Raw genomic sequence first — 27,360 nt, 5'->3', positions numbered from 1 at the left:
TATGTATGTATTGTGTCCATCACTTGAGATGGAGGTAGTAACTGGCAGATATGTTCATACAAAAGCTGGCTGGCTATCTTTAGGGACTACGCTGGAGCATATGTTCGTACTTCCTAAGAGTTTAGACACCCTGATCTCTATGGATCCTTCCAAATCTTATATTTTACGTTTCTATGATATATTGATCACATTCCAATATAACAAAAATATATTTGTGTTTCTACCTCCCTCACTGTTTTGTTTTGTTTTGTTTTTTAAATCCAGAGTGAGATTGAGAAATTGAAAGCTGAAAATGACCAATTGAAATCTGAAAACCAAGGCACCTGTAGCAGGGTCCAATCTCAAGTTTTCCCTTCCTCATCTCCAAGGCAGTCGATGGGTCTCTCACAACACAGTCTTAACCTCACAGAGTCAGCAAGCCTTGGTGAGTATATAGGCACATATATTGGGCAGGTTTCCTTCTGCAGCTGTGAATTCAATTAATAGATAAGATGTTAAAGTAGAAGAACAAGGATAGTAAATCTTTCTCCTAGTTCTTCTACAAGCTGAAGTGTAATATAAACATGGCATTCTAATTGTGATCTCAGGTAAAAATAAATCACATTCAATGATCTGATTGCAAACATTAGTAGAGTTACAGTGTTTTTTTTAAAGAAAACTTTGTGTTAATATTTATGTGATCTTTGTTTCTTATATAACTATTCCCAGTTGGTAGGGGATTTTCATTTGTTCAAAGTGTGCTTCATAATTTTGAAAATACAAAAGCTGACATTTTAAAACAGTATGCGAACCTCAGCTTTCTTTTATAAACATGTTTCTAGCCCTCATACTAGCAGTCATCACTAGAATGAGATGCATGTCAGAATCTCAAAAACCAAATCAAACATAAACTTCCAATATTTGAAGATAGAATCTGTGTTTTCCCGCTAACAGATATGATGCTTGATGACCCCAGTGATGGTTCTTCTCGGAAAGAAGGTGGCAGGCATGTTAAAATAGTTGTCAACTTTCAGGAGGAAGAGAAATGGAAAGAAGTGAGTCAAAATATTTCTGGCCATGATAATATGTTATTAAGAAATACAGATGGTCCTCAACTTACAACAGTTCATTTAGTGACCATTCAAAGTTACAATGAAAAGAGTGACTTATGACCATTTTTCACTCTTATGACATCCCCATGATCATGTGATCAAAATTCAGACAGTGGGCAACTGACTGGGCAAATGACAGTTGCGACCTTCTGATAAGCAAAGTCAATGACGAAGCCAGATTCACTTAACAACTGCAGTTATTAACAACTGTAGTGATTCATTTAACAATTGTGACAAGAGAGGTCATAACACGGGGCAAAATTCAGTTAACAACCATCTCATTTAGCAGTGGAAAATTTGGGCTCCATTGTAGTCGTAAGTCGAGGATCTACATAATGTTATGGTTTTCTCTTTAGAGACTGTTTTTCATCCAGGGGCCCCCAAATCAACAAGAACTAGGTCTGGCACCAGATTGAAATGGGTTTTGAAAATCTGTTTTGCCTTTGAACAAGATTTTCTTGCTCAAAACATAACTAGAGAAGGGTGTTAAATAGGGAATATGTCAGCACGTTGCTCAAGTACCTCTTGAGTGCGCTGTCACCTTTTTCATGCTACGTGACCTTCATAAATTGAAATCGAGAATACTGAGTGTTGTTAAAATAAGCTTAGTTTTCAGAATCTGTGCAAGGAAAGTCATGTAGTAACACCAGAAGCGCTTCAGTGCTGAAAAGACAAGTTCTAACCTGGATTCCCCTAGCATATGTTTTCCCCTTGTTCCTTATTTCCTTGCTGCTCCTGATGTACGATTCTGCTTGGACTATTAGTCTAGACTTAATGCCAGCAGCCATGGTTGTGGTAACTGTTCTGAAGGCCAGACCTCCTAGTCCTTTAGGAATTTAGAATTAACAAATAGGGAAATTGAAACCAAGCATACTTACCTTTGAGGGGAAAGATTTTCAAGCTCTGTCTTGTACATATTGAAAAACGTCCTCTGGCTTTTCTCTTTTCTAGCTTTAAAGTAATTTAAAGAATTTGAGGGGGGGTGATTCTACACATATATCAGATGTAGAGCAAAGGACAAAAGACTTTTCTGTCAGTAGAACTTGTTTTAGGAGAAATTATTTTGGACAGATTTTCAGTGTAAGAAAAAAATTTATTTTATCCTAGTCTGATATTAGATAAAATAAAATATTAATTTTGATGTATACCAGTTTCCTGGTTTTAGACATAAAGTATATCTAGAGAATAGATAGAAAGATATAGATATAAAGAATATAGAGAAGAATGCTTGGACAGTATCTTGTGCATTACTGAACAAGAGAGATACAAAGATATGTAAAATTACAGAAGAAATCATGCAATATTGTTTGCCAATAAAAATACTCTTCTCCATTCTGATATAAAGGTCTTACATCCATAGCAGTATATTTTGGAATAAGATTTGGTTAAAGACTGTTTAGCAATTCTGCTGGATCATAGTAAAATATTATGAATTATTTATTTGAACACTTTTCTTTTTACGATCCTTTAATCCCTTTTATCGGGTTGAAATCGGGGCGACTGAGTGGGGCTGAGTCTTGAACACCTTTATTTTAACACACTTAAATTTTATTTAGGATTCTAGGCCTCGTTTATTCCTTATTGGCTGCATAGGAGTCAGTGGAAAAACCAAATGGGATGTTCTTGATGGCGTTGTTAGAAGACTATTTAAGGTAAATAATGTTATTTTTGACATTTTTTCTAACAATGCCATATTTTGAAAGCTATGTCAGTGTTTTCCATATATAATTTATTTGATTGAGACCTAAAAGAAAACTTTTGGGTTCTTCGTTCTATGCATTTATGATTAATTGTACAAGATTTTGAGAACCACAGCTTATCTCAGAGTTTACCTAAGAACTAGTTTACTATACCTGAGATGATTTGATATTGAAAACCAAGTTTACCTGTCAGCAAAGATCATCGCGCAGAACAACCAACACAATTTCAGGACCAAAATCAGGTCTAAACTCTGACAGAAATGGTTCTAGAAGAATGTGCTTCATTCTTCCAGAATTTGCCATTGCCTTCTTCCACATTTGGAGTTTGAGTTGGGTTGACAATCCAATCTAGACTGCAGACCTTGGGTTCTACTTTTATCTAAGCATAGATAGCACTACAATTGGGTACAATTAAACTAAAAATATTGCAGTTGATCTAGATTGGGGATGTCAAATTCACGGCCTACAGGCCAGATGTATCACGTGCTAGCATCCCCTAGCGAAGGAGGAAAAAGTCGCTATATGTCAGGTGATGACAATGTGACATCATGAGTTTGACACCTGTGGTCTAGATTATGTTGATAAAGCTATAAACAAATTGGCACATATCACCACTTTTGGTAACAATACCTAATTAGGCTTCTTGGAATAAGTTTTTGAAGAAATTGAGGCAATCACTAATCATTCTTAATGCTATCTTTGATTGATTGTCCATAATGTCAATTTTTCCTATAATGCTTGTGCCATATAGCCCTAGAACTTAAGTCAATCAAAAACCCCAGGAGTGATAGATTAATTAAACCCATCCCATGAATAATATATTCTCCATAAAAATATACTTTTTAGTTGTAGATTTGAAATTTCTTCCTAATGCACATATGTACCTGCATTCTGTAATCTTGCTCCCAAATTCAGCAAATAAAACAACATTGTTTTTGTTTATGGCAACCTGAGAGCTTAAAAGTATAACAACCACATTTTAATCAATGTTCACTATGCACAATTGCATTTGACAATATGGCCGAATAGAAAATTACTCATGGAAAGCATCAATCTTTGCTTCTCTACCTACCTGGACAAATAGACCATTAAATCAGGCGAATATCCAGAGATTACCATTCTCAGGATTCAAAACAATTAAACAAGCCATTCTAAACATGGAATATTTTACACTCAAAAGATTTTTCATAATCCTAGTGACAGGGAAATGTTTGTCATGATGACAATAGCTTCTACCTTTTAGGATCAACTATCAACAGTAAAGAAACAAGCAGTCAAGAAATACACCACAAACTTTAGAACAGTAGAACAGTAATGTAGAACTTTAGAACAGTAATGAAGACCTTGGAAAAGATGTTGAAATGCCATGTTGTGTTTATATTTACAAAGAACACAATTATGCAGGCCATGGTATACCATGTGGAAATGAAAGTTGAACTTCAAAGAAGCAAGATAGAAAAAAGATTGATGCTTTTAAACATAGGTATTGGAAAAGATTCCTGATAATATCATGGATAGTCAAGGAGACAAATGGGGATGGATCATTGAAAAGATCAGTCCAGAATTCTCACTTGAGGCATAAATGACCAGGCTCAAATTAGACACATTATGAGAATACCTAGATCTCTGGAAAAGGCTGTGGAAAGATGGAAGGAAAGAGAGATTAGCAGGAGCAAGGTGGATGGATTCAGTTACAGTGATGACCATTGGGGGATATGAAAAAACATATTACATCCCTATCTATATGGTTGTTGGGGTCAAAAATGACTTGATGGCATACAATCATTCCCTAAATATTTGCTAAAAAGGATTTCTTTATCATGAGAATTGCGCTTGATTTTGAAGTTTTGTTCTTAAAGCCCAAACCCCATCGGTATGTTGATTTTCTCTTTTGTTCTTTCTTCCCAGGAATACATCATTCATGTTGATCCTGTGAGTCAACTTGGGCTAAATTCGGACAGTGTCCTGGGGTACAGCATTGGGGAAATTGTTCGCACAAATAGCACAGAAACACCTGAGCTGCTACCCTGTGGCTATCTGGTTGGTGAAAACAACACCATCTCTGTGAAAATCAAAGGTAAATTGTACCTGATTTATTTATTACAACTCTTTGTAATTGTAGGTTTTACAGATTTCAGCTTTGAAGAAGTCTCAGGAGCATAAGAGGATTTAATTAACTTTCTTTCTGTCTTTGTTTCTTGACTAAATGTTGTTTTCTCTTCAGTTGCATACCACTATTTGTAAGAAATGTCGCATGCAACCACATTCCTATGAACTTTTCATGTGCCTATTTGTGTAGTTCTACAGATGGGCCTCATTAGTCATAGTCCCATTGCCCAGTTTTTGTATATACGTGACTGGCAAATAAAGATTAGACCTTGTTATTCACAGCCTAGTTTCATGTACAGAGAGTATTCAGATTACATTGGCAATTGGGTGTGGAATTGTCATTGTTAAGCAATGTCATATAAAGCATGAGATCATGTGATCACATCAATTAGCAACAGCAATCTAGGCAACTCCTATTGCCGTTGTAACCCTAAGATCATGGATTTTTAAGTGGGAAGTGGTAGAGGGGTCCCATGTAAGTAGTGTGAGATTACCGCAGGAAAGTGGACATGGGGCTGAGAAGGATGCATTGACAACACACAAATTGAAGTTGGAGATGCTGCAGTGTGGCACAACTGCAGGGAGCTCATGGATTAGAAAGAGGCAGAGCATCAGTTCCAGTCTGAGGTGGAATTTATCAAAGCAACTTGCAACCTTCCATGCCAGATTCCCCATTGACTTGTTTGTGGAAAACCAGCAGGGAAGGTTGCAAATGGCAATCATAGGATTGAGAGGCTGCAATCATCATAATTGCAAACTGTGAACGAAGGATTCGTTTGGAAGAAGCCTTTCTGCAATGTTCGTAGGTACTTTATGCATGAGTTTTTCTCAAGGTCTCATTATCCACGGTTTTTTTTATCTGTGGTTATTAAGCCACAAATAAAAGAACCAGCACCTGTGTAAATAAAGTGGATATTTCACAAAACATTTCCACTTATTAAAAAGAAACAAGCTGTCCTTTATATGTAGTGTTTTGTTAAGCTGTATAATTTGTTTATCACTGAAATATTCTTTTATTTCAAGAGAAGTAAACAAATACAATAGAGCTTGGGACCCACATTTGCAACCCAACAAAGATAACTTAATGGCATTTGCTAAAATTCTCAAAGTTTAAGACCAAGAACTGGGATTATATTATATATATGCAGATTAGGGCAGAGAGTGAATATATGACAAAGCTATGAAGGTCAATCTACGAAAGGAAGATTTTTTTTCTTTGTCCATCCCTTCCCGACCCCAAATTGGAAAGTGCTACAGATAGCTTTGTAATACAGTTTTGCATTTGTATAGTAACAGAATAACAGAGTTGGAAGGTCTTCTAGTCCAACATCCTATTCAAGCAGGAAACCCTGAAACATATCAGGTTGCCCAATCTCTTCTTTAAAACTTCTAGCATTAGAGCACCCACAACCTCTGAAGGCAATTTGTTCCATGGATTAATTGTTCTAATTGCTGTAATGTTTGGATTACTTGAAAATCAGTTCTTCCAAATGTAACAGTTCATGAACATTGGCAAATGAGGGAATTTGGGTTTATTGCCTTCAACTGAATCTTAAAGACCTAATATTGGTCACCAAGGTTATTATTTGCAGTGCCTCCTCCAAAGATTATTAGGTAAAGGTAAAGGTTCCCCTCACACATATGTGCTAGTCATTCCCGACTCTAGGGGGTGGTACTCATCTCCATTTCAAAGCTGAAGAGCTAGCTGCCCAAAGACGTCTCCGTGGTCATGTGACCTGCATGACTAAATGCCAAAGGCGCATGGAACACTGTTACCTTACCATCAACAGTGGTTCCTATTTTTCTACTTCATTTTTACATGCTTTCCAACTGCTAGGTTGGCAGAAGCTGGGACAAGTAACGGGAACTCACTCCATTATGCGGAACTAGGGATTCGAACTACCGACATTTCTGATCGACAAACTAAGTGTCTTAGTCACTGAGCCAACACATCTCTTCCAAAGATTATTACTACTCAGTTTTTCTTGATTTGTTGCTCTGTAATAAATTCTGATGTGGTATCTAAAAGTTTATACTTTTTGAGCAACAGGTAATATTGAGTTTTTGCTAATATAGTTTTTTAATAAGAAAGGCTTAAACTAATGTTTCAGTCATTTTTGTATGCTATTAAAACATTTATATATTGTGGTGAATATTTGTAGCTTGGGTGTAGGATGAGAGTGGAGGTTTGTTCGAGCTTGGAGTTGATACCAGGCTAGGTAACATCTTCAGTGGAATATAGGGAATGTCAGTGTTGGTGTTCTTCTGCTTTTAAGGGCTTCAAGTGGTCAGAAAGTCTTATGATGGGAGGATCACATCAGGTATGGATCTGGTGATGGGTCTAGTGCTGGATCTTGTGCGGGGTCAGGTGTGGGTCATGTCAGGTGAAGGTCTTGTGAGGGGTCAGATGGAAATACTGTGGGAAGCTTGACTTTGACAATAGAAATGTACCACTGATTTAATTAGTCAGACCTTGAAATTTTATATTTTATTTTCCTTTTGAAAAACCATGTATAACATGTTTTTAATTCACCAGACCTTGAAATTTTATAGTTTGTTTTCCTTTTGAAAAACCATGTATAGCATGTTTTTAATTCACTAGCTTGCAAGGTGATAGATTTTTGAAGTTCTTTATTGCAAAATGCTTACACTGATTGGGATCTGTTCCTTTGGACCCCGTTGTACTGCATAATCTTCCTCTTTCTATTGCATTCTATGCAGAAGTCATTTTTCTGTAAAAAGGAACGTTCTTTGAGAATTATTATGAGTATTTTTCTTATTAATCAAAGTTAATAAAAACTGAAAATTAAAGAGCTTGAGGACAGGGAAGTTCAAAGATATTACATATGAAATAGTACCACTTCTCTCCTGTGCAAGTGACATAATAAAAGCAAGGAAAAGGTTTAAATTGTGTTTTTTCTATTATTACAGGTATTGTAGAGAATAGTTTGGATGGTCTGGTGTTTGAGTCTCTAATCCCAAAGCCAATTCTACAACGTTACGTGTCACTCCTGATAGAACATCGGAGAATCATTTTATCTGGTCCAAGCGGCACTGGAAAAACATACTTAGCCAATCGTCTGTCTGAATATATGGTGCTTAGAGAAGGCAGGGAATTGACTGATGGTGCTATTGCAACCTTTAATGTCGATCATAAGTCCAGTAAGGTGAGTACTACGGATACTGAATTGGTGAAAATATTTTTCTGGATCCAATCTGTGTTGAACATAAGGACCAGAGTTTTACTCTTCCAAGTTTTTGGACTCATGCTGAAACATGAGCATGAAAACGTGGAAGACTAAACCTCTGGTCTTGGTGACTGACCCAGATTGGATCCAGAAACATTATCCTGGGACATCTAAATTTGCCTTCATTCATGGATTTTGTTTCTGTTCACAAATAATTTATCTTCCAGAGCAAAACATTTCATAGGAAATGCATTCTTATACCTTACCAATAACTTAACACAGGGGTGTCAAACTTTATTTCATTGAGGGCTACATCAGGATTGTGTTTGACCTCAGGGGGCCAGGGTGGGCTTGGCCAGCACAACATCACTTTTGTTGGGGGGCACTGTGGTGGCCAAGCCCTCTGCCAGCGAAAACAAGCTCCCAAGCTCTGTTTTCAGCTATGATGGCCTCTTGCAACCCTCTGCCAGTAAAAACGGAGTTCGGGAGGCCCTCTCAAGCTTCGTTTACACTGGCAGAGGCACTATGGGCCGTTCCTTCGCTATTTCCAGGGCAGCCCTGTTGGCCAGATCTAAACACCCCGCAGGCCAGATCCAGCCCCTAGACCTTGAATTTGACATCCCTGCCTTACCAGATATATTAGGCACTTTGCTTGAATAGTAGATTGATATGATTTCCGGTATGCCTTAGAGACCGAGAAGAGGAATGTAATGAGAAGTGGTATTTGGTTACTAATTAATGCCTTTTTATATTTCCTCTTCTGTCTCCTGTAATGATAATTTGTACTAATACTCTACAAAATCCACCTATACAATGGCATTCCTGGAAGTGCAGTGTCTTGATTGGTGTCTTAATCCTTTAGGAATTCCAAGCCCATCAGTGCTATTTCTTTTTCTGTCTTCCTTATCTGGGCTTCTAATGCCAATTTTCATAATTACTGCTTTTCATAGGTCCTGCTCTACTCCTGTTTTATATACTACCTCTTATTCAGATTATGAGATCAAGGTAGATCCCGCACCATATAGAAAAGTAATTACATGCTTTGAGAGTCACTATTTGAGGATTAAGGAAAAGAACGCGGTTATCTCAGGCAAGATAACCAACTTGCCTGAATAATTACCGTATGTACAGAGTTCATTCAAAATATTTTTTTAAAAAATGAAGCGGTGGATGTGATGAACCAGGGTCTGGAGGCCGTTAGGAACTGGATGAGCGCTAACAAACTGGTACTCAACCCGGACAAGACCGAGTGGCTGTTGTGTTTCCCTCCCAACAATTTGGCTAATGTTCCATCTATCAGGCTGGGGGGTCAAATTTTATACCCCTCAGATAGGGTTCGTAACTTAGGAGTCCTCCTGGATCCACAGCTGACTCTCGATCATCACCTGTCGGCTGTGACCAGGGGGGCATTTGCCCAGGTTCGCCTGGTCCGCCAGTTACGACCCTACCTGAATCGGGAGGCTCTCACAACAGTCACTCGAGCCCTTGTGATCTCTAGGCTGGAATACTGCAATGTGCTCTACATGGGGCTGCCCCTGAAGTACATCCGGCGACTGCAGTTAGTCCAGAATGCAGCCACGCGAGTGATAGTGGGCGCACCGCGGTTCGCCCATGTTACACCCATCCTCCGCGAGCTGCACTGGCTACCTGTCGATCTCCGGGTGCGCTTCAGGGTACTGATGACCACCTTTAAAGCACTCCATGGTAGTGGATCTGGGTACTTGAGAGACCGCCTTCTGCCGATTACCTCCCTCCAACCGATTAGATCGCACAGACTGGGCCTCCTCCGAATTCCATCCGCCAGTCAATGTCGACTGGCGACTACACGGAGGAGAGCCTTTTCTGTTGCAGCTCCGACCCTGTGGAACGATCTCCCCGTCGAGATACGTACCCTCACCACCGTCCAGGCCTTCCGCGCAGCCCTCAAGACCTGGCTCTCCCAACAGGCCTGGGGATAAGTCCTTAATTTGCCCCACCCGAGTGTTGAATGTAGAATGCATGTTGTGTTTTTACTACTTATCTTGTCTTTATATCGTTTATTGTGTATTGTACCCCCTCCCTACTGGTTGTAAGCCGCCCTGAGTCCCCTCAGGGAAAAGGGCGGCCTATAAATTTTAATAAAATACCTAAAAAAATACCTAAAAAAAATAAAGAACTACTGTAAGTTGTGGTATGTTACTACCGTATTTTTCCAAGGAACTTTTTAGAATTGAACCAAACAGCATTTATCACCTCCCAAGATCTCCAAGTGATAATTGCAAGCCAGGCTTTTTTTTTTTTCCTAATGCATTTTTTTCTTTTTACAGGAACTCCGGCAATATCTATCCAACCTCGCAGACCAATGTAGCAGTGAAAATAATGCAGTGGAGATGCCTCTTGTAATCATCTTGGACAATTTACATCACGTCAGCTCTCTAGGAGAGATCTTCAATGGGCTTTTGAACTGCAAGTACCACAAATGGTAACAGCATCATTTTACCTTTGCCTTTCATGGTGGAAAGTCTGTTTCTCTACCAACAAACATATTCTGCAAACTTACATTTAACTGATTTCAGTGCCCACAAACAGAATATTGTTTGTTTAAATAAAACTTAGTAAAATATGCTTGATTTTAGTTCAACTGCTACTCAAAGGTAAGCATTTCTCTTAAGTGAGCATGCTGAATTTCTATATAAATATCTAAATCAGTACAAATAAATACTATTATAAATCCTGCAACAAAAGATTTGATTGAAGATTCATTCAAATTAATCCATGAATTATTTAATAGCAATATAGTTTCTGTATGTGTTGCTAAAACTCATGAGTTTTTGTTTAAGGAAATGTTAATTATTAGTTAGTTAATGTTTAAAAATTAACAACAAAAAGTAAATCAACTCCCTTTCAGATTATTATTACAGATCACAAGAAATTCTAAAGAAAAATTATATTTTCATGAATATACCCTGAGATTTGATTTAAAGCTGAAATTAAACATTACATTCTATAACTGATAGACATAAAAGACATGATCACACAGCAAACAAAAATATAAAAAAATCTAGGGCTATCCGTGGTTTTTCATTTTATCTGTGTGTATAAAATTAGGAGATCCCTAAAACAAATATTCCTATGCTTTCATTATACAGACTTTTCCAGCTTCTTAAAGATTCAATATTAACCGAAGCTTTGGGAGAGATGGAAAACACTAGTCTTTAACAGCCTTATTCTGCAGAGTTCTGCCAATATCTGTATTTCCTTTTTTTTTAAAAGCCAGCCCTTTTTTCATTTATAGCACCAAATACCTGGAGTAATTTGAAAATGTATAAGGTGGTTATGCATAAAAAGTGTAAGATACTTTTTTGTGTGGCTGTTGATAAAAATAAGGTCGTTAACATGATCGCCAACATCTGATGACAGGTATCGCATAACAACAAGAGGAAGATATAGTAGTTAAGGTGTCCATCCCCTGCTCCTTGTCAAGTATTGTACCTTCCAGATAGACTCTGAATTCTACCATGAGCAGTATATATCCAAAGGGCAGTAGGTTAAGAAAGTGTAGAACAGTGGTGGGATTCAGCCAGTTCGCACCTATTCAGGAGAACCGGTTGTTAACTTTCTAAGCCGTTTGGAGAACCAGTTGTTGGAAGAAATCTTATTTTGTTTTTTTCCACTTTACAGGGCTAATCCTGTAAGGAAGGCAAGAAGAAAACATTCTGGTGTTGTTTCTAGCCTAAGCTTTATTGTCCTCACTTACAGAAACTGCTTTTCCAGTTAACCCTATTACATTTTAACAGCTAAGATGAAGCGCCCATCAACATTAGTGACATTGAGTTGGCCACGACCACCTAGTCACATGACCACCAAGCCACGCCTACAGAACTGGTCATTAGGGCAGAGAACCGGTTGTTAAATTATTTGAATCCCACCACTGGTGTAAGAGATGACCAGGCTGAGCCAAGTGGAGAGGTCAATCAGTCATCAGGTCATCAGTCTCAACTCCCTTCATGCCCACAAGAGTTTTAAGTCCAGCCCACCGTGAATTCCACTGACTCTTATCTACTGCCAATGTGGTTTGACCATTAGTAGTTCAGATTCTTGTAGAGCGTGTTAGCATGTAATAAACCTGTATTCACTTGAACCACCTTGATTTCCTGTGCTTGGCTGGTTTAGGTTTCTATTGGAAGACTGCTTTAGATTTTATTCATCTTTTCATTTCTCAATTTTTTTGCTTCACATTCTGTCCGCTTTCCTTTTCAGTAAGTCTCCTCTTTTAAATCTGTATATTTTAAATTTTCTCTCACTGTTTTTAAAATGTTTTTCAAATATTTAATTGACCCTCTCCCTGAAAAGTAAATAAAATATTCTAAAGCATTCCAGAAATTCAGCTAGCATGGAGGAGCATCACAATAACTCTGGGATAGAATCTATTCAGATGTTATGGGTAGGAAGCAAAAAAGTATATGAGATGATAATGTAAATTTAAAAACATTTTTTTCTAAAAATAAATGCTGGCTAATCTTTTTCCTACAGCCCTTACATCATTGGAACAATGAACCAAGCAACTTCCTCAACACCTAACCTTCAGCTGCACCACAACTTTAGATGGGTACTATGTGCCAATCATACTGAGCCAGTCAAGGGCTTTCTTGCCCGATTCTTGAGAAGAAAACTCATTGAAACAGAAATTGGCGGCCGGATGAGAAATGCAGAATTAATTAAGATTGTAGACTGGATTCCCAAGGTTTGGCAACATCTCAACAAGTTCTTGGAAGCTCACAGTTCTTCAGATGTTACTATTGGTGAGAAATAAGATAAAATAAAATAATTTCTCTTGCCATTGTATAATGTTATGATTAAAATAAATGCATTAGTTCCTCCTTACTGAAAATAATCCATTTTACGTTTCTCTTGATTTTCACAGGTCCACGCCTGTTTCTTTCTTGCCCTCTAGATGTGGATGGGTCAAGGGTTTGGTTTACTGACCTATGGAACTACTCCATTGTTCCCTATCTTCTTGAGGCTGTCAGAGAAGGGCTACAAGTAAGCACAGTTTACAAAAACCGGGATATAAATATGACAAATATAGCACAGGTGCACTGTTTGTGATCAGATAGGACCTTGCAAAACCCTGAAATTCCTGGATAACAGGCATGGGGCCACACTTATTTTTGCGCCCTTTCTGACAACAGCCACAAATGTCCCAAGAGGCAACAGAGCCAACATTTTTGGATCTACTTTTCCCATGTTTTGTTTAGCGTTAAGGGGAAAAATTTATGTTTGACGCTTAAGGCACTGGTTTTTCCTTTTTAAACTTGGGAAAATATAAGAATCACCCCAATGTTGGAGGTTGGGTTTTTTAAAGGATTTCTATATCTCTACAAGAGTCTACCTTTAAAATCCCTCATTTTCTCCCAAATGGAATTGAAGATATCAGCCCTGCTTAAGTGCTGTAAGATTCTTAAATTTATTTATTTATTTGTTAATTTATTTAACCATTGTGCCTGGTGGTGCAGTGGTTAGAATGCAGTATTGCAGACTAATTCTGCCCATGGCTAGGAGTTCAGTCTTGACCAGTTCAAGGTTGACTCAGCTTTCCACCCTTCTAAGGTCAGTAAAATGAGGACCCAGATTTCTGGAGGCAATATGTTGACTCTGTAAACTGATTAGAGAGTGCTATGAAGCTCCATGCTGTGGTATATACGTTTACGTGCTATTGCTATCACTATTTAAGGCCATGTGCTCCTCACTGGTAGCTGTCCTTGGTCGATGACCTCATCAATCATAGACAAACTTGATGTTTTTGATTTCTAACTGTTCTCAACTCTCATTAGCCCATTTTAAGAAGGCATTTCCATTTTAAATTCTCCAGAAATTTCATTTTGGACTCCTGCATATCTGAGCAAGGTGATACCTTCCTCTTCAGGTAGATGGAATGGTTATCATTCATGGGGCCATATATGTAAGAAAATGCAGACAGTTGGAATAAATCAGCAAGGAATTTTTTATTAGATAGTGTCTAATAAATATTCTCCAAACTGGACTATTGTTAGTACAGTAGTCCAAATGATAGACATATAAAACTAGTCCACTGAAGGCATTCAAGTTGCACACACACAGGGAGCCATGCTCAGGGCAACTGAAGGTTTTTTTAAAAAAAAATGCCCTAGCACAGACTTCTCTTTCCAAATGTTAATAATTGTTTTGCTGAGGTCAAGTTGCAACAGGATTTTAATCCTGATGCAAAATGCTGGTTCTCTCTGTGCTGCAGGGACCTTAGCCCCTATCAAATGAAGAAATATTACATTTGTCACTCATTTCCATTTGGGAGTTCTCTCTTTCTCTCAAGGGTTTTTAATGCTTATAAACACATTTTATGACTTTGAAATTAAGAAAGGACCTGCCCTTTTTTCTGTCCCCTCAGTGACTCTTTGAGCACATCACAGTTAAAAGAATATAGCATACTCTTTGTTACAGGGAATTCAACTTAGACCCATGAACAGATCATTGAAATAGCCCCCACTTGCTCCAGTTTGAGTTTTTCTGGAAAGTTAAATAAACATTTGACTTGGACTCCACCTTAGTTATTCACCAGCTCCTGAAAAGGGCGGTTTTCTCTCCATACCTGTGTCATATTCAATTTTAAATAAACTTATTCTGAAACAAAAACACATAGAAAGTGTTTACAACGAAAAAAGAAAAAAACCTGTACTATATCATTTTAGCTGTAAATAGTTACAGTTCTCTATATAGCCATATAATGCAAATATTCAGGTATACATATATTTCTAATACATTGATATATTTACCACCTTGCAATTGTAAGACAGAAAACTAGTAATGGGAAGAAATGGATCAAGAGAAATTTGTAATTTTAATTTACCATGATTCAGAAACTACTGTGTTTCCCCGAAATACAACATGTCCTGATAATAAGGCCCTGCCACATTTTTTGGGTGGGCAAAAATATAAGCCCCCCCAAAAAAATAAGCCCCCTGGACAACCCCCCCCCCCCTCCAGCCAGGCAGAACTCCACTCACCGACCTAGGGGTATCGCCAAGCCACATGAGCGCTTGTTCGCCGCCCTCCGGCTCCCGCAGCTTGGCACCTTCAGAATTCCCCTAGGTCAGTGAATGCGTTGCTGGAGAGGGGGTTGCACAAGCGGCTTTTCCACTCCCTGCTCGTGCACCTCCCAGCTTCACAATGCCCTTGCCTAACTCCCTGCAAAGCCAGGCCATCTCTGCTGCTGCTGCTGGCCACCACTGCCGCATGGCTTTTTCTGTAGCTTCCAAAGCACGGAGGTAGGATGCCGAGTCTTCCAGAAGTTGCCACTCTGGGAATACACTCTACGGTTGTACACTCTGGGAGTACCCTCTGCCTCAGCCAGCCCACAACCATAGAGCGTACTCCCAGAGTGGCCGCTGCCAAAAGACTTGGCTGCGGATCTCCGGAGTTTGGAAGCTGGAGGATAGGTTATGCTCAGAGCACCGTGGCGGCGGCACACTAGCCCTGCAGGGAGAGCTGGGTCAGGGCGTGGTGAGATTAGGAGGCACACCAACTGGGGACAGAACAGGCGCTCGCACAACCTCCCTTTTGAGCCGGGTAGAGCGCCATGCACTGACCTAAGGGTATTCCGAATGTGTAAAGCCGTGAGAGCTGAGCACCACGCGGCTTAGTGCCTTTGGGATATCACAGGGTCCATGAGTGGCACTCTGCCTGGCTGGAAAGGGGGGTTGCCAGGTGGCTGCTCGTGAGTGTGATCACCTCATGGCTGGTATGTTGTGCTGCTGCGACAGTGCAACACAGCCGTTTGCCCCTGAGGCTGTGCCTGGCTCTTTGGGTGCCCGCTCACAAGAGAGCAGCCACACGGCAACCCCAAAACAATAAGCCCCCCCTCCGATAATAAGACCCAATCAATATTTTGGGGGTCAAAAGAAAATAAGACCCTGTCTTATTTGGGGGGAAACACGGTAGTGCTTCACATATTAAATAGTGATTTGCACATTAATAAGCTATATATTACTCTGATTATAGAGAAATTGAGTGTGAAATAATTCTTTTCACTATTTATAAACAGTAAAAGTCTGTGAATGCTTGAGTTTAACTTTCAATATTTGCATGAATATCTATTACAGATGTAACATGGCAATAACTTTGATATGTATAATGCTTGTCCATCTGTCTCCGAGTATATTAAAGAGGTCATAGGATTTGTTTGCATATTCCATTCTTTAGAGATGTATTGAAAAAAGGTTTAACTGCACACCAAACAATGTGAACTGTGAATGTATCAAATATTTGCCTTCAAGCACATGATTTCTCCTTACAGGGCACTAAGATGAACTACTGAGCTTTTGCTGTTCAAGGCCACTTTTACTTCTTAGCAATATGTGAAATAGCCTCAAGCTAAAAATATTTCCAGTGGTTTTATCCCCACAGTAACAACATTGTGAATAGGTTGGACTGAGAAAGAAGGAATTGCTCAAAATATAAAGTGAGGCTCAGGGGTGGGTTCCAGCAATCACTACTGCTAGTTCGCTTGTGGGCATGCACATGCGCAGTGCAATAAAAATTGTTCTGCACATGTGCAGAAGCAAAAAACAAGATGAACCGGTTTGGGAGCGTGCCAGGCCTGAGTTGCTGCCGGTTCCAGCGACCCAGGCTGCCAAACTACTACAGGTTCGGCTGAATAGTCCGAACTGGTAGGAATCCACCACTGGTGAGACTAGATTTGACTCCTCAGTTTTACTTCAACTCTGGAACAATCCACCAATGCAGTATTTCTCAGTTAGTATGTTCCAGCCATGTTGAAGATCCCGGAATTCCTAATCTACATTCAGGAAGTAAAATCACCAATTAAATTATGTATTGGATTAGGCAGAGCTGCACCAGAAATTCCTTCTGCACATTCCTTATACCTGAGACTGAATTAAGGAGGCAGTCAAAATCGCTTTCGTCCCACTGTCTGCCACTCTTTTCATTGCTACTTGTAACAAGAATAACCACCTGGTCATCCAGAAATGAGTTGGGCAACATCCAGAGCAGCAACAAACCATTTCCAGAACTTTCTTTTTCCAGGAATGAAGGAAAGATAAATTTAAGATAAATATCAATGGGTAACAAAAAAAAATGCAAGAGACAGCATTTTGAACCACTGGCCATGCCAGGACACTTTGTATCCTCTCCAAGCTTCCTGTGCATGAATAGAAGCTTCCAGTTATTGGAAGCGCTGAAGGAGGCCTATGAAATGAGGGGAAGCCAAGCCACAAGACCGTTTTGCTTTGCTGTAGCAATTGGGTGGGTGGATGGGCTGCGCTGCTTCATGCAGGAAACGGCTTCAAAGGCGAGCTTTCCAGGTGCCTTGCCTGAGGGAAATGGCCCCTTTGAAGCTTTGCACAGTCCTGTGAGAGCCATAAAAATTGGATTTGAATGTTGTATGTCTTGACTTACCAGGTTCACCTTTGCCTTTGGAATAAAGAACCTTTTTTTATTTAAAATATTTACCATAGCTCTTGTGCCGCAAATTTTTCCAGAACAATTTAGAAAGAACGATATTAAAACTGGCTTATAATGCAAAATGGACATTACAGAGGAAAGGGAATAAAAGAGGAAGAGTTAAGGTAGACAACTTTTTAGAGTTATCTACCTTAATTCAGCTGTTAGCTGTTGTTCTCCAGATGTGTTGCAAAATAACCCAATCAGCAAATCTGATCTCTGGTCTTGTTTTTGGACGATAATGGGACCTGAAGTTCAACACATCTAGAAGACATCAAGTTGGGAGAGGTAGTCTTTACATTCTCTTCCACCCACTCTCCTGAAGCAATTGCTGAACACCCAAGAAGCATTTTTCAAAAGTTATGTGGCTTCCCTGATTTATGATTTGCTTTTGGAAGATATGGTGACACCTAGTGGGCAGATTTGCTCACAAAACCTTTGTTGTGCTGTCAGAGTAGAATGTACATTTTGCTGAGAATATGGGTAGGAGAAGAGAATCTTCCTCCCAAAACATTGAATATAACTCATGTCATAGGCATCATTGGTCACATGTGTTTGTACCTTTTAGCATAATTTTTTTTTTCTGGATTGTGAGGGGTGTTTTTTTAATCATCTCTGGTTTAGATCTAAAATGCCAATTTGTTCTCCTGTCCCAAATGAGTGTATTTTTCTCCAGCTTTGGGGTGTACAGTATGTGGGAGAGATTACAATGAATAACAGACAGATTAACAGATTAACAGAGTTTGATTAGATGACCTACTACAAAGTTCCTTCCAACTCTGTTAATCTGTTAATCTGTCTGATATTCATTCATTCATCAGATTTATATTCCAGCTTTCATTCAGGAGTTGAGCTATAAAGTATGTATACAGCACTGCTTCCTGCATTTTTCTTTTAAATGAAGAGAGAGATTCAAAAGTATAGATACTTCTGTTCAATTTTTTTAAGTCCATAGTTTATATTTTTAAAAACCCAATAACATCAATCTCTGCTTTGTTTGTTTTCTCTCCACATTGTCAAGCTGCTTTCTGTGCACGGTAGACCTTCTGGTTGAAAAACAAGGAGACACTGCTTTCCCATCTTTTATTTTCTTTTATTAAGAAGTTTGTTGAAACTTCCATTGTCATAAACACAAGATTGGAAGATTCCGCACATGCTGAAGTTGAACTCGCAAAAAAACACGAGAACATTGCTATACATATGTGACTAAAAATAAGCTTAATATCAAATCCTTTAATTGAGAATGGCTTTGTACTATTTCTTGCAGTTGTACGGAAGAAGAGCACCATGGGAGGACCCTGCCAAGTGGGTGATGGACACTTATCCATGGGCAGCTACCCCGCAACATCACGAGTGGCCTCCTTTGCTGCAACTGCGTCCAGAAGATGTTGGATTTGATGGTTATTCTATGCCACGGGAAGGTTCAACGAGCAAACAGGTTCCACCAAGTGATGCTGAAGGAGATCCTCTGGTGAGATTCTCAGCACAATATCGTTCATATATGGGACATTAGATGGTAAATGACTAACCAGTGGGAAGTTTCAAGGCTATTTCTCCAAATTAATTTGTAGAATATTCTAAAGGTACACTTGGAATAGGCATAGTGGTGTTTTGTAACTTATACTAGGAATTTAATATTATGTTAGATAGAAGTGAATTTACCATGGGGCTCTGTGTACTGTGCTTTATACAGGTAGTTCTCGACTTACAACCACAATTGAGCCCAACTTTCTGTTGCAAAGTGAAACATTGGTTAAGTGAATTTTGCCCCATTTTACCACCTTTCTTGGCACAATTGTTAAGTTAGTAACACAGTTGTTAAGAGAATCTGGCTTCCCTATTGACTTTGCTTATCATAAGTTTGCAAAATCCGGAACACTGCAACCGCAATAAATATGAATCCCTTGCCAAGCATCAGAATTTTGATCATGTGACCATGGGAATGTTGCAACATGGTTGTAAGTGTGAAAAAAGGTCATAAGTCACTTTTTTTCAGGGCTGCTGTAACTTTGAGCGGTCATGGAGTGAGCTGTTGTGAGTCAAGGATTCCCTTTCTTTATTCTTAAGCAAGTTTTAGTACAAATATTTTTAATAGCTCAAATTTATAATAACTGAATCCTTCGAAAATGCTGATTTGGGCTGTAGGTTTGTACAATTACATGTGTTTGTTACATTAAATGTGTTGACTGGAACTAAGGATAAAGAGATTGCATAATGCAGCTGCCATTGAAAGTTTGTAGGAAAGAATATTTGTTACAAAACACGGCTTTATTATCTCTATAATAAGGCTGTCCATATATGTATGTGGTGCTGTTTTATGTTACAACCCAGCGCCATTGTAGAAATTGCTGACATTTTCTGTGGTTTCCCATGGAACTGCTACACTGTTTGAAGCCCTACAAATGAGCAACAAGCTGTTTTTTCTTTATCGATGACATTGTGTTGCAAGTGGAAAAATCATAATGGCATTAAACCAGTGTGAAACGGACATAATACTGGATTTTCATTGTTTATTCAACCGCTGTTGGCCAGGATATCCAATGTGTGTTCATTTTTTCCATATAGTTATCCTCACTATTACAATGCAAAACAATGTATCCAATCCTATCCTAGGAAATAATTAGTTGTTAAGTCTATTTTGTTTGTCTTGTGGGTAGAGCAACTCAGTCTATGATGGCAACAAAATTAGTCATTGGATTTTGCTGAAATGTAGACGATCCCACTAAATCATAAAACCAGACTCCATAATCTTCTATAACAGTATTACGGAAATTTTCTCCATGAGTGCACACACATTATGTTTTAATCTGCAATGTGTGGTACTTTCTTGTGCTGTGGAGGTCCTGCCAAAGTGAGGAATGCCAATTTAAAGACTCACGCTGATACGAGCAGAGCCAACAGTTGAAGGCTTTTGATAGACCTGGGATGTTCTGAGACCAGGCCAAATTGCTGATTGCAGAGACAGTTCATGAAATCCATGTCTGCTTCAGTTGCCCCAGAGAGACAACGTGGCCATGATGGTCAAGTAATGTTTTTTGTCCTTTCTGTATTTCACCAGATGAACATGCTGATGAGGTTGCAGGAGGCAGCTAATTATTCAAGTCCACAGAGTTATGACAGTGACTCCAACAGCAATAGCCATCACGATGATATCCTTGACTCGTCCCTGGAGTCAACATTATGAATAGAACTAGACATGATTGCTTCCAGTGGTCCATCCTTTGCCTCCCTTAGAAAAAAATGAATCATCAAGCCATGGAGAGAACTGACCTTGGTTCAGAAGGACATCTCAGTATTAGAGCTGCAAGAACAATACAATCTCTTCCACCCTCTCTGCCTCCCCCATTCGGTGTCAAAGATGGGTGCAGGCAACCCAGCTGATGTTTTATATCTTGTGTTTCGTTTCCCTTAATAAGAACTGCACTATTTTGTTTTTGTTTTGTTTTGTAGTTTACATTGCTGTGAGTTCACATGCCTACGACACTGAACACGTTATTTTCATAAAAACAACGGTGCTTATCTAGTTGTGTCTGTCCATTGACCAAACAACATCTGCTTGTGAAGTGGATTACCATGATCTCTGATTTCCTAAACCTGCTCAAATATTTAGAGGGACATCTGGAGTAAATTTCGTTACAAGGGTGCAGGGGAGATGAGCAGAGGAAAATCTGAAGTGCAAGAGAATTGTGTTTAATTCACATAAGATTAATCACAACAACTTCTGGGGAGAGTGAGTTGGAGGCAATAAATGAAGGAAAAAAAAACATTCACCATGAAAATTATGAACCTAAGGAGCATTGTGCCACCTTAGGTCCAAAAAGGGAATGGATCTCAGTTATGCTGCTTCTGTACAAACTCATCAATGGCTGATTTTTTCAAGTCATTTTTTTTCCAGCCTAACCTCAATAATTCTGGTGCTGTAATAAATGCTCGCCTTGGTAATAATGACATTCCGTAAAAAGCAAAGAGATTAGAAATAGGGAAGTTTAAAATATTCACACATATATAACGCAAAACTTGTCTAATTTGAGACCACGGTCCCTTGTTTTGGTTTTCATTTGTTTATATCGTTCCAAGCATTGGGCTCAGTCCCTTGAGCACACATACAGTATGTCATCTTCAGGCTCGACAAGCTTGTACATCTTCATGTACAAGCAGTACAACCACCTCTGAAGTTGCCAGTGTTAATTAAAGCAACAATCATGGACTGTTTTATCCATGATCCAAAGTATGGGAACAACACATACAAGAAAAAAACCAAAACAAGCTGTTAGAATTTATTTTCATATTTGCTTCAGAATTCTCACTGTTGAAGTGAGAAGTTTCTTCTTGAACCCGGATAGCAACATTTCTCTGCAACTAGAAGATGTGCTTTGTAAAAAGTTAAAAAAAAAAAAGTCTGTTTGTCTTTGGATTCACAACAATTCAGAGGATACCAGCCTCAAATACATAACATATGGGAGTCATTTCCTCAAATCATTCGTTCGGGTTTTGGGGTCATTTCATACCTATACCAAATGTTCAACATAACTTGGAAAAGACAGTTGTCTGGATTGAAAAGATAATTCCGTTCTTCTACTGTATTGTACGTTTTCTTGCTTTTTTTATCCCAATAACCTCATGTTCCATTGCAATCTGTTCCTGAAGTTCTATTCCTCTAAAATGGCGACCCCTCAATCTTTTCAGCACCAGGGACCAGTTCTGTGGATTGGAGGGGGTGTGATTTCATTGCTGCCTGCATCCCAGGGATAGGACTTTGCCTGTTTGCATGGCCCGGTTTCTGCCATGCCGCAACCTGATGCTGGTCCACAGACCGGGTGTTGGGGACCCCTGCTATAAATAGCTTGCTGTGAGATATGGGGAAGCTTCCATTTTATTGACCAGTGTAAAGTCTCCGGGTTAATGGTATTCAGCTGTTCTAATGATTGGAAATGGTATCTGTTTTCACTCCCTTTCTGCACAAGGGGTACATGAGGATCACACCTAATGGCTACCCACCTAGCATGCTTAGCCCTCCTTGACCTCCCTCCCTAATGTTTTTATATCAGAAATTATCTCTGGAGGTCCTTTTGTCAGCAATAACATTGAATGCAGAGGCATTAGCATGGATCCAGGGAGAAGCGATAACTTGGAGAAAGCAGCTAGGAAGCATATACAGCATATATACTTGAATGGAAAGTGTGGTGCCTCTTAAATTTGGTATTATGCTTTTCTAAAACTACAACATTATATTTTTCAAGGGGGTCACCCAGAATTAAGGCAATCTTTGCTTTTCCTTCTTCCGGGAGGAAAAAGAGAAACTCAAATCTCCTTGCCTCACAACTTCTCTAAGGCCTGTGTAGGAATCTGATATTAGAAAGAATAACATGCACGGTGCTGGAGGTGGAGCAGAATAACACACCAAGAGGGTGTGCAGATCCATTGTATCCTAAGCCCTCCATGTTCCCAGGACCCCAAGTTAACCACCTCAAATTGGCTGTCAGTTTACCTGCAGTTCAGGAACCAGTTTGGATTTATTTCCTTGTATTGGTTTCAGTCAAACAGCTTTTATAAAATGGTGGTGGGGGAGCTGCCAGCAGGGGAGAAAGAGTAGGGAAATGGTTCCTCTAATTTGAGCACTCAGCAAGGCTGAAAACGGTGCCTTAGGTTCAAATTTCAAAGCTCCCTGAAAAGGAGGACTCTTTTGCCAGTTCCTTAGGGTAGGGCAAGGCATTAGTATTTCTTCAGAATCAACTTGTGTGAAGATATAGATAAATATCTTTGTGTCAGGGTCATCACATGTGAATTTATGGATAAATAATTAACTTCAACCATCTGTTGCAAAACTTGGTACTGAACATTGGTGAATCTCTCACAATAATAAAGAGCCACTTTTTTAGAAAAGAAAAGAAAAATACTCAATTTTACTTAACGAAGTCTTAAGTAAGGGAAAGTTATTTCAATAGTGGTTTTTTTGGATTTTGGTTTTAAACCAAGAACCAAGCAGAGAACATGACTCTGAGCCCTCCTTATTTTCTTCATCTCAGAAGAAAACTGGGGAGTGAGGTTAAAAAACCTGTTTGGTGCTTTTGCCAGACAGAGAGAAGGTTCACAAAATTTTTGGACACCAACTGGTGTCATTTAAAAAACAACACAATAGCTGATATTATCAGCTGTCTCAGGCTATACCTCAAACTAGAACCGAGGTTCTCAACAACAACACACGCACATACACACACACACACACATGCAAGCCTTTTCAGCTACCTTTGGGTGCTGATTTTTTTAAAAGTGATGCCTTACCGAGTTTCTACAGTTGTATTTTAATTCCATTAGTGTTGTAGTTTGTGATTTTTAAATAATTAGACAAAACAGGGCTATAGAAGTCATCTCTTGGAGTACAATGATGTGCGTTGCTGTGGGTATTGTTTGAAATGAGATATTTGATACCCCTGGTTCCTAAAAGTATCAAAAATCAAGGAAGAGATGTAAAAAGAGGGAAACAGCTTTTTAAAGATCTGTACATCAACTTTTAAGCAACATTTCATTGGATGTTGCTTATTCAATCCAGGCAAAAGCAAACCTTTTTTTTTTTTGTGGCACTGAATGGCATCACAACTAAAAGATAATTATTTTTTGCTTTGTTTTTAAAATATGCAGGTAGTATATTTGCTACAGTTTATAGGATTTATAAGATTAATACGATGCAACAGACATACAGTTTTGCTACCATGACAAATTTACTGAGCGGGTAGCTTTTCTTATACCTCATGATTTTCTGCTCTTAATGAACTCAACCCATTGTCCTTTGGGTTTGTTGTGACCTTGCTATATTATATATGTTTTTTCTTAGTATAGCGAAATAACAGTGGGCATTAACTGTTGAATCAAGGGAGAATTCTTGAGTGTATTTTTTTCCTTAACAAAATAGAAACAAAGTATAATGCAAATTCTAATCTGATGCCTGGAAATGGACCAGAGTAAATCATAATCCTAAAGTGATCCAATCATTATATTAGGTCCATCCAGCTCTTCAGCACCCTGCTTCCCTTCTGCTTTTTAAAGCAAAACTATGAAATGCAAAGTTCCAAATGCTTGATTAAATATTTCAGGATTGCAGGAATATGATTTTTGTTCATATGGAAAGCATTGTCTTCTTAGCCTCTAATTTGTAGAGTTGGGTTAGTCCAGAATGAGCATTCAAGCACAAGAGACATATATATTCTAAAATGGTTTATAATCTGAGCTTCATTTTCCTCCACTACTCATTAGATAAGAAATTGCCATCTATGGAAATGATTGATGCCACTGGAGGCAGATGACTTGTGTCCATTGCCTAAGAAGTCTCCAACCTTGGCAACTTTTAAGACTTGTGGACGTCAACTCCCAGAATTCCCCAGCCAGCAATGGGAATTGAAGTCCACAAGTCTTAAAAGTTGCCCAAGGTTGGAGACTCCTGCCCTAAGGGATAGCAGAAGAGTAAGGCATTTCCTTATTTGATTTGCCAAGGGACATAACAAGATCAAGGTGGCCATCAGCTTTCCAGCTGCTATGCTTTCTGTAAGCAGCTGTCACACATTGCATTTATATGTTCTGCGGAGCATCTCCTCAGGGTGTCAATTTCCTGCTAGGAAAAGGGATTTATCTCTATTTTTTTCCAGACAAATCTGGGAGAGTTAATATAACAGGTTATTTGTCTCTACATCTAAGGTTAAGTGAAGCCTCTCAGGTGTTTTCAATTACAAGTCAATGAAAGACTGCCTGCATGTCCAATCATCACACCATGGGAGCTGTGATGCATCCGGAGGGCACCAATATGCCCATTTGGCAATTTTGTATATGGAAACACTCAGGAAGTCCAATAATCTGATCCAAAATGGCAACTGGCCTGTGGAATAAGCAAACAATCCAGTCACATCATTGGTATGATTGCCAGGAGAGTGAATCATAAATCTGACTATATTGTAATCTATGGAAAAAAATATTTAGAATTTGTTCTTACATATTTTTTCCTAGTTCCCGCTGCAAGCGGTTGCCATAGAAATGCAATGTGTGGATGTTTATTCTTTGACTACGTGACTCCCTGTAAATTTACTGAACATATACAAAATGTCTTTTATAAGAAATGGTTGCATATTAATCAGGGTTCCTTGTGCATGAATGCTTTGCTCTTTTTAAAAAAAAACATGGGAATGAAATGATAGGAGAAATGGCCTTGAGTTAAAGATTTGCCTATATATGGCTACCTCGATTGGCACAAGAAATGTTTGCTGGAATTGTAAGGCTGACAAAAATGCCATCTAAGTTATGACTCAGGTTGGCAGCTGAGATGACTCAGAGCCTTGTTTATTGACACCTTTAATTGAGTCTTTCTGAAGTGTTGCCAGCTGTCCTGTTGCCATAAATAAAGAAGAATTGGAACATTTCTTGCTCTCTAATAGAAATTGCTGAGATTACCGAGAAATGATTCACATGGAATCTTGCTTTATTTTGTCAAGTTATCACAAATTGTAACTTCTAAAACTTCGGGAAGCAGGGTTGCCTGTTACGGACATTTTTTTAAACTAGTTCAGTTGAGGTGAATGTCTACCTTTTCCTTTTAAAATGACAACATATATTTCATCCAGATTGCTTCCAGCTTTGCATTGTCACTACCCCACCCCTGTGTCCCAGTGCACAAAGCTGGCAGGATTTCCTGTTTTAGTACAAGACTATGCAACATTCCCAATGAGTTAGAAATTGGAACTTTCTTTTCTCTTTGCTCCAGAACTGTCTAGGATTGTGCAACTCATATGTCACATGTTAGATGCCATTTTGATTTTAAATTGATGCAGAGACAGGGAGGGTTTGGCTAGCCTCCTCTTTTTGGTATATTTTTCAAAAAAATTAATCCAACCTAAAATACTGTACTGTTAATACTTTTTTAAATATATTGTGTCTTGAAATTTGTCTAAATGTGGCAATTCTCTTTTAAGGAAAATGAACGAAAAAAAAATGTGGCTATTAAACGCAAGGTTGCTGTTTTGATCTAGTTGTTTCCAGTGGAACCATTTATGAAAAAAAGTTCTCTAAGATGTACATTTTTTTTCATTGTAACATAGAAATGTAAATAATTGATTACAAGTGCTGCATTTTGATGAATTTTTTCTAGCCATTTTTAAAAGAGAAAAAACTAGGAATTGGGTATTTTGTGTACAGTATGATCCCTTTCCCGCACTTCTCTATTTAATTTTACATTTTCATTTAGGATTGGGATTTGCAACTGGCCTGTTTTGGATCATGCCATCCTTTGGTTCCCTTTTCCTCCCCCTTCCCTCCTCCCCCTGTGTCATGGAGAATAAAGCTAATGATTGTACCGGTCTTAAATTATTCATGATTCAATAAATTTGATGCTTATTTATTCAGATGTAATGTCCTTGCTGCCCTTTTTATTCCCTTAGGCTACATCTATGTCATCATCATCATCAAAATTAAAATATGTTTTGTGTAGCTCATACCCCATATAAATGGCAATGCAAAAAAACTAGCAGTATCTCTAGTTCATCAACCCAATGTCCTTCTTTTCAAAATGCAAATATTTTTATTTTGACCCCATTAATATCCAAATGACTAAGCAAGTGGTCCTTATCCACCAAGAAACATCTGCATGTATGAAAAATGGCTCTCTGCGGGATTTATGTGGTCATTGCTAAAGAGATTAAATCAGGAAACGTTTCTCAAAGTGTATATTTGCTTCCTGAGTCACCATTCAGATTCCAATATCAAAGATATGTTGGTCTTTACCACTCACTTCTACAAATTATGTAGCCTGAAAAGGAA

General features: G+C 38.7%; 1 protein-coding gene across 11 annotated transcripts in view; it reads left to right on the top strand.

Moving 5' to 3' along the window:
* NAV2 (neuron navigator 2) overlaps positions 1 to 26,947 on the top strand; it is a 598,751-nt gene extending 571,804 nt beyond the window's left edge. For all 11 annotated transcript variants that reach the window (XM_087719088.1, XM_087719097.1, XM_087719076.1 and 8 more), the window contains 10 exons: positions 265 to 424; positions 934 to 1,034; positions 2,648 to 2,743; positions 4,700 to 4,868; positions 7,832 to 8,067; positions 10,395 to 10,549; positions 12,601 to 12,869; positions 12,992 to 13,110; positions 18,830 to 19,033; positions 20,621 to 26,947. In XM_087719088.1, coding sequence (XP_087575214.1) covers positions 265 to 424; positions 934 to 1,034; positions 2,648 to 2,743; positions 4,700 to 4,868; positions 7,832 to 8,067; positions 10,395 to 10,549; positions 12,601 to 12,869; positions 12,992 to 13,110; positions 18,830 to 19,033; positions 20,621 to 20,746 — 1,635 coding nt within the window. In that variant the 3' untranslated portion in view covers positions 20,747 to 26,947. The remainder of the gene's footprint in view (positions 1 to 264; positions 425 to 933; positions 1,035 to 2,647; positions 2,744 to 4,699; positions 4,869 to 7,831; positions 8,068 to 10,394; positions 10,550 to 12,600; positions 12,870 to 12,991; positions 13,111 to 18,829; positions 19,034 to 20,620) is intronic.
* The last annotated feature ends 413 nt before the right edge of the window (positions 26,948 to 27,360 follow it).

Source organism: Thamnophis sirtalis, unplaced genomic scaffold (assembly GCF_051295495.1).
Source record: "Thamnophis sirtalis isolate CommonGarterSnake01/CBP01778 unplaced genomic scaffold, rThaSir2_p1.2 scaffold_1, whole genome shotgun sequence".
In the NCBI taxonomy this organism is placed as follows: domain Eukaryota; kingdom Metazoa; phylum Chordata; class Lepidosauria; order Squamata; family Natricidae; genus Thamnophis; species Thamnophis sirtalis.
This window is presented reverse-complemented; position numbering and strand designations above follow the sequence as displayed.